Source organism: Terrapene carolina, unplaced genomic scaffold (assembly GCF_002925995.2).
Source record: "Terrapene carolina triunguis isolate 2854851 unplaced genomic scaffold, T_m_triunguis-2.0 Scaffold85, whole genome shotgun sequence".
Taxonomy (NCBI): domain Eukaryota; kingdom Metazoa; phylum Chordata; order Testudines; family Emydidae; genus Terrapene; species Terrapene triunguis.
This window is the reverse complement of record NW_020664436.1, coordinates 40,957,990-40,966,435: the sequence shown is the minus strand read 5'-3', so window position 1 is coordinate 40,966,435 and position 8,446 is coordinate 40,957,990. Positions and strand designations below refer to the sequence as shown.

Genomic DNA, 8,446 nt, shown 5'->3' with positions numbered 1-8,446 from the left:
GTATTTAGTACAACTGACTCCAAAGATACTTAAATTTAATTGAATCAGGTTTTTCAAGGACACTGCAGGAAATCGCCATATTTGTCACTCAGCTATTGCCACGACGGAAGCCATAGAAAAAGCTACTGTTAACGTGCTATATACATTTAATAGCGAGAGACAGGCGAGAACTGGGACCACAGCACTCCCCGGAAGCCTGGCTTTAGGTTCAAACTTCACAGCTGCCCTTTTCTTTAAAACAGGCCTGAACCAACCCCGCCACACATCCCCCAAATCCCAAACACTCCAGCCTTTGCTGAGGCGGCGCTGTAAAGCAGTATGCTGCTTGTGGCTCTCACTGCCTCTGCCAGCTCCCCCCTAAAACCGACTGCATGCAGCCTTTCCCCAAACAGATCCCACATATCCTCGCCTATATATATAATTTATGTGTGCAACACCTACAGTGACGCAGCTAGAACGTTGCGACTTCTACTTCCCCCGATCCCCACCAGCCCCCAAGCGAAGATATTCGACCCCTATTCCTTGCCCTTCTATGGGTGCGCAAGCGCAGAGCTAGCTGGCGGCCGTTGAGAATGTCGGGCGCGCGGGGCGGTGGGCGCGCGGCCCCTCCCCACGGCGGGCGCGCGGCAGGGGAGGAGGCGGCGCCTGTGTCGGCGCTAGAGATTGTGTCGTTCCTAGGCAAGCTTCTCTGCGCAGTCGCGGCGCTGAAGGCGGCTCTCTACCTGCTCCGCAGAGTGTGTCTAGCGATGGCCTGGAAGTCTGGAGGCTCCAGCCACTCCGAGCTCATCCACAACCTGCGCAGTGAGTCTGGGGCCGGCCAGGCGAGGGAGGGGCCCCGGCGCGCACGGCCCCAACAACCCTTTCCCCCGGCCGTTACCGGCCCCTCGGCAAGACGCACGTCACATTCCGTCCTGGGCTGGGGAGAGACCAACTGTCACTGAGCGGGCCGGGGAGCGCCGGGAGGAACCCGGCTCTAGGGATGGGTTGTCCGCTGGGGGCGTGGGGCCACCGCCGCGTCCGGGTGTGTGTGTTGGGGGGACCAGCCCCGCCCCTGCGGGTACCTCCCCGCGCAGCCAGTCTGAGGGCGGCGGCTTTCCGCGGGGGATGCAGCGGCGGCTCCTCTCCCGCTCCAGGCTCGGCCTGGGCTGCAGCCGCCGGGGGTGGGGGCGTGCCGTGCGGCGGCGGCTGTCACCCTGCCTGCCGGTGCTGGCCGCCTCGTGTCCCCTCCTCTCTGCCCCGTGCTTCAGGCGGCGCGTGCCCGGGGCGAGATCCCCCACCGGGGCGGGGAGCGCTGTGGCTCCGGACCCAGCCCCGGCGGGGAGCCGTTGGGTCCGAGGGATAGCGGGGGAGACTGGCTGGGAGCGTTGAATGGCCTGAGGCCATTGCGGGGGGCGGTACTTCACCGTGTCACGGTCCCTTTGTATCGGTGTCGCTGGACGTTGTCCGACGCGTGGCTTTTAGCGGCTTAAATCCCGGGGGGAGGAGTGGTTGGTTGTGGCCGCGATGCACAAATGAAATGCAGGGCAACGCGCTGGTAGGATTCCGGTCGCCTCCTCCTCAGGGAGCGCGGGGCTCAGCTGGTGCCTGTGGGCCGTCCAGGTTACAGGCTCTTCTGATATCACCCCACCTTCCCAGTGCCCATCTGAGGTGCAGTTTTTCTCTCACTTTTCCCAGGGCTTGCACTGCTCCTGTGTTGGGTGCGGCAAGGTTGGGACTGATGCCCACAGCTGTGTTCTGTTTTAGTGACCTGCAGCCCGAGGGGGAGGTGTGGGCTGGTTTGTGTGTGTGATTCAAATTGAGAGGAGGTACGGTAGGGAGTTAAGATCAGGAGCCTGGTAGGCTTAAGTTCCATCATTTTTCATATTAGCCTTTGACTGATACATTTGTAGTGCCCCTCTCCTAGCTCCTGGAAGGGGAAAGGATCTTTCCTCCCAGAGTCTCCTAAACATTGGGAGGTGAGTGTGGCTACAAGAAGGACATAATTTTGCTGTAAACTGCGTTAGTAGTTTGCCTCCATTGTTTTACTTCTGCAATTCTGGGTTCTGCAAGGGTGCTTGTTTCTCAGTCACTCTGTTTCACAGGGAGGGAAGAATGTAGTTTTTGGTAATATCTCCTAGCCTCTTTATTTCAGAGCCCTTTCCCTTTCTCTAGTGTTTACCTTTGTCATTGCTCATCGCTAGGCTTGGCAGAATTTGATTTTTATTATTTATAATTTTGATGGATGTATTTATTTTTAAACACTGTTTCAATTTTCATCAATGTAAACATTCACAGTTCTGGGAAATTATAGGGGTTGTCAGGCAATAATTATTTAATGATGATAGAAGTTGATATTCAAAAAGTTAAAGCTTGTTAACCATTAAAACACAAATTTGCAACGTCACATGTCAAAACATACAAAGTAAATATCCTTAAATCATACTCTAATAAGTTGTCAAGCAGTATTTTCTTACTTTCCCTCTCTGCAAACTTCAATGATTATTGCTGGAAGTATTTTTTTGTCCATTAGTAAACATTGATTTCACCATACACACACTGACGTTTACTGATAAAAAATCTAATCCTTCCAAACCTACTCATATCTTACCCATACTGCATGCAGCACAGTATAGTGCTGAGATTATTTTCAGTTTCCTACTGACTACTGGGCTCTGGATAAAGCCTGTGAAACTGGCTACATTAGGCTATGAGCAGTTACAGAGGCACTGGAGCTGTCTCTTCTGCCAATGCAGTAAGCTAACACTAGGTTTGTTAACATTTGGAAGATTATCTTTGCAATTCTAAATGCTAAAAATGTTTTTAAATGAGCTTTGTCTCTCCAAACGCTGATAGTGTAAGTCTCCTCACTTGTCTGGGAAGGCTTTCAAAGGTAGACATGGATTTTTCAAGCCTAAAAAACAGTTTAAAAACATATATGCTCTTGCAGCATTTACTGCTCTGAGAACCTGAAGGTGAAATTGACTTCATTGCTTTGCTCTCTCTAAGATGAGAGAATTGCAAAAATGTCAAACAGCGTAAAAAGTAAATTGGATTTTGAAACTTCTACTTTGAAGAAGTTGAAATAATAGTAATATAAAATACATATCTGTAAAGAGATTTAAGTTGTACTTCTATTTTCAGTGCTTTTATTAAGATATCTATTTAACACCACTGAAATAGTATTTTTGTAGAGAATCTGAATTATATAGTTGATAATTTATTCAAAGCTATTATGTGCAATGAGGCCTGTGCCATTGACTTCATTGTTCTCTGTGCTCGTGCAGAGATCTGTCTGAGTGGAGCCAACTTCAGGATTGAGGCCAGAAATTCTAAATAGGAAACAACAATTAAAATAAGTCTTAATATTGTATTGACCTAGCATAGATAAAACAGACTTTCAAAAAAAAATCTGCAGTCACATACAGTTTAATTCCATTATACACATTTTATTAATAGAAATAACTTAGATTTTTCTAATTTGCAGTGAAGGAAAATGCATGCAGGCTACAGAAGAAAGGGTTCTAGACATTGCTTCAAAATTAACATTTGGGAAGGAATTCAGCTGTGTATTGTATTTTTTTTAAACTTTATTCTTTTATTTTTATAGCTTTGTTATCAATACAATGATGTACCTTTTGTTAAGAGACAGAATGGCAAAACACAAATGATCCAATAAACTTGATGTTGAGTTAATTTGTGTGTTTATGCATGTATATAATCCTAGGATAAATAAAAAGAAAACAAATATTACTCTGTCAGGCTAGTGTGTAGTAGCTGAGCTGGTTCTTAAATCATTTTTAAAGGGTTAAATGTCAGAACATGCTGTTAGTATGAGAAAACGTGACATGTTAGTATAACTTTATTCAATTATAAGCTTCCTCACTCAGTTGCGACCTTAACTGTAGAACTGTCATTGTCCTATAATGGTATTAATCATTTATAGTAGGAGATCAGTCCTTGTGTTTTTGCTTTGTGTACTTGCACACTGAATCTGGCTAGAATTTCTTCTGAGGCCTGTCTTACTGGGTATGTCTTCACAGTAGCTTGCAGGTGGGATTCCTTGTGCAGGTAGACATTCATGTGCTAGGTCTGCTCGAGCTAGCGCACTAAAAACGCAGTGTGGCCATGGTGGCCTGGACTAGCTGCCCAAGTATATACCCAAGGGATTGGGCAGGATCATACATGAGTGGCTAGCCTGAGCTGCTTCAGCCACGTTTTTTTAGAGCACTAGAGCAGAGCTAGTGTGTGTGTTTACCCACGCTGGAAATCATGCTTTCCAGATGGTTTGTAGACATACCCACTGGTTTCATACCTTTAGAAGGTGCAGACTAAAAGGGGAGGGCCCCAGAGACCTGTCTCATATTCAGTGCACAATAGTACGTCTAAAGATGCCCACCGATTGAACAAGAGACTTTGCAGAGACCAATGCCTCATGCAGTGTAAACTTTCAGTAAATTTTTGCCCAGCTAACTTATTACGGTTAGCTTGCTGTACCTTTTGCTTAAAATGTTATGCAGGTTTTCTTTAAAAACAAACAACAGAAATGCTGGTTGTGAACAAACAGATTTCAACTCTACTAAATGAGAATAATTTTTGATGGAACATTCAAAGGCATTTCTCATTGAAGGCTGGTTTTTCTGCGTCGTTTGAATCCCAGCTCCAATGCTAGTACCATCTTAAGAAATCCATTTTTTTAACCATTATAAAAAAAATTCTCAATTTGTTTTCTTTCTCACTTGAAGTAGCTGAACATTTTCCCCAAATGTTCAGAAACCAATTTCCTCTTTGAACAGAGATCAGTCCTGGACAACTTAAGCCCAGTAAGTGTAATTTACTGAAAAGTTACAGTAAACTGAAAATATTTTTGAAATAGATATACTTAGTCAATCTTAAATAGCTTTAACTAGCATTTAATTTACTGGTGTATTAAAGCATGTAGTGATCCTAGAAAAAGGGAGAGGAGTTGCATAATAGTTCATAATTCATTGATTGCTGCTTGGGTGAAGTGCTCTTTGTAGGATTCTGAACTGGTTCTCTTCCACTTTTCTCATTCTGTTGACCAATCTGCTATCCTCTCAGTTGCTCAAGCTTATAATGTTGGGGTCATCCTAATTTCCTTCCTGTCTTTCATACCCAGGATTGTGTCAAATCATATTGCTTCACGCTATACAACACTTCCAAATTCTGCCACCTCTTCACCATTTCCACAGCTAAAATGTTGGTCCGTGCCCTAGTCATGTCTCACGTAGGTTATTGCAATTACCTCTTTAACTTTCTTCCTGTTCTATCCTCTCCAAGCAATACAGTATGCTGCCGCAAAAATAATTTCCCTTGTTTGCTTCTTTTTGCAATATGCCACTGACATGCTTGCTGTTCAGGCCATAACCCACCCCACACATTCTCAGATCCCCACCACTAGCTTCCCATCTGATCTCTCATCAAGCTGCTTCATCCTTGCATTCAAGGTTCTGTCTAATACTGATCTCTATATCTTTGCTTGCTTCTTGTTACTTTCCCTCCTGGTTCACATTTGGATGGTTTTCTTCATAGCACTATGAAATATCAACTTAATTTAAAAAATATAAAATTTAAATGAAAGCTCAGATTCTGGAGTAGCTGATGACACTCACTTGAGAGAGATTTCTGCTTTCCCTGAATGAGTGGATTTTTCAACCCATGCTTTTACCTGAGTAACATAGGCAGGCTGTTCACAAATAATTGTCACTCTGCTCTCAAGTAAGCTAAAGATAACTTATCTGAAGATTTTGTTTCACAGATGTTAAGCTTCTTAAAATCATTTCAGTGTCTTTTGAGAGCAGCAATTTCATCATTGTAGGGATTCTTCAGTAAAGAACCTTCCATCTTCTTAGTTGCTGGCAGATTTCTGAACATATTTCCTGACTTCTATGGTCCTCTCTTAAGCCTTTTGTGAGGCATATTTTAAGATGATTTCCCATCTGAAGCCATAGATGTCAGATATCTTGATTTTAGTAAGTCTTTTGGCACAGTCCCACATGACAGTCTCATAAGTAAACTAGGGAGTTGTGGTCTGGATGAAAGTACTTATAAGGTGGGTGCATAGTTTGTTCAAAGACTGTATTCAGTAGTTACCAATGGTTTGCTGTCCAACTTTGGGGACATATCCAGTGGGGTGCCTCACGGGTCTGTCCTGTATCTTGTACTAGTCAGTATTTTCATTAATGACTTGGGATAATGGAGTGGAGAGTATGCTTATAGAATGTGTAGATGACATCAAGCTGGATTGCTAGCACGTCGGAGGATGGATTAGTATTCAAAACAACCAGGACAAATTAGAGAATTGTTCTGAAATCAACTAGATGAAATGTAATAAAGAAAAGTGCAAAGTACTACACATAGGAAAAATAAAATGCATTACTACAAAATGGGAATTAACTGGCAAGGAAGTAGTACTGCTGAAAAGGATCTGGGGGTTATTGTGAATCACAAATTGAATATGAGCCAATAACGGCTAATATTATTCTGAGTGTTAATAGAAATATCACAGAATGGATTGATTTCAACCATTATTTAAGTCACCAAGTTGAAATTCTTGATTAAAATTGCTGATTTTGATCAAGTTTTCCATTTTTGCTTTTTATTTTCTGAAGAAAGGTACATTCTCATTGGTTGATATAAGTATTACATATTGATTTACAGCTAAATAGAGCCTTTACACTAGATTTGATACATCTTTTTGCTGCCTAACAGGGTCCACTATAAACTATATACATTTATTTAAGTAATTATATATAGCTTAACATTTTCAGATTCTCATTAATTCTATATTTTTAGTATGTTAGAAAATTATGAATGATATATTGCTTATTTACTGGATTAATGTTTTGTTCATCTTTTGTGTCAAGCTGCATTGGAATGATAACTGGAATTTAATTAAACACACAACAGCATATAAAATTATTTTTATTGAACAAAATAAACCCTTAATACACTACATGGTCTATTTTGCCATATTTATAAAGCTTGACATCAAAAGTTAGATTTCCCCCCACCCCCCGATTCTTTCTTTACATAGAAAAGGAGAGTTCGTTGCATAAACAAACCAGGCAATTTTTTCATCACTTACCTCTTTTTGTAATCTGCTGCTTCTTATCACAAATATATCTATGGTTGTTTCTGGATGATTTTTTCTTTTTCTTTTTGCTACAGGTGATATACTGTGGCTATGTAACATACATGATGTGACTGAAATACTATCATTGGCAGATAACTCTGAAACTGTAGAAAATGATGGTGATCTTGAAGGTGGATAGTCTTGAGAATCCTGTATGTTGAGGATGGATTCTTCTAAACAAAATAAGTCAATGCAGTTATTTAATTATTATTACCATACTGCTCATTTAGTATTACTCATTGCATTTGCTGACACTCAGTACTACTTTAAAGGTGAAATTGTAACAGGAAGATCTGCCTATTTCAGCTATTTATTTTTTTTATTACAACTGCATCTAAAATTATAGTACCATAGAGCAACAGCTATATTTTTTTGCTCAAACATGAGAATTCAAGAATAGTCCAGAAGGAACATAGACAGTCCTTAAGAAAGAAGTATGAAATAAAAAAGTTTACCAACCTGAAGATCCTGCATGTTCAGACATGTTCCTTTCATCATCTTCAATGCAGCTTCCTCCTGAGAAGGAACACTTCTCATGATGTTTCATTAGGGCAACCAGGCCTTGCATTTCTTTGTTGCACTGTTTGCATTTTGCACACATGCCTGTCTTACCCACAGTTAGAGGAACTTCATTAAAATATTCCCAAACTGGGTCTCTTTTACGGCCTGCTGCCATTATAGGTTTTCCCTTCTAGTGAGAGAATGGTATGGTAGATCTGAAATCAATGAAGGCTACACTCAGAAAGACCTCAAGACTTCTGGAATATGCTGCTCAAATAGTTTCACTTTTGTTTCTACTGCCTGTCCCTCCCATCTCACATTTATCTCCAGAATTCTTCTCCTTGTCCAGATATATTCCACCCCCAACAATCTTCTATTCATTGAACTTTTTGAAACTTTTCACTTTTAGAGAGAGGTAAGGGATTGACTCTGTGTACACAAATTTGCAGAGGGACAATAGGGTTGAGGTCTATTTCTCACCTCTCTATATATATTTAAAAACAGTTTTGCTGTTAACAAGCATGTTATCTCTGGAGACACAAATCCGCAATTTGAGAACTGCAAAACTAAGCATCTCTGATGGTATCTTCTAGACTGAGCACTGGGTAGATAGAAAGACTAACCTAAATCTATACAGAAGCCTCTGGACCCCATAAGATTGGGTCCCTAATCCATGAACTATTGGAACTCATTTACAAAACTTTTCTTAAACATTACGTGAATATATTGTCTCATACTATAGAATTAGAATTTATAATCCCTATTCCATGATGAGATATCTTTGAGCTATAATGTATCTTAATTAAAACTATC

General features: G+C 41.6%; 1 protein-coding gene across 2 annotated transcripts in view; it reads left to right on the top strand.

Annotated features, from left to right (window-relative positions):
- Positions 1-572: 572 nt before the first annotated feature.
- PCMT1 (protein-L-isoaspartate (D-aspartate) O-methyltransferase) overlaps positions 573-8,446 on the top strand; it is a 54,052-nt gene continuing 46,178 nt past the window's right edge. The window contains exon 1 of one of the 2 annotated variants that reach the window (XM_024200305.3): positions 573-801. In XM_024200305.3, coding sequence (XP_024056073.2) covers positions 573-801 — 229 coding nt within the window. The remainder of the gene's footprint in view (positions 802-8,446) is intronic. The other variant, XM_024200313.3, reaches the window with a different exon arrangement.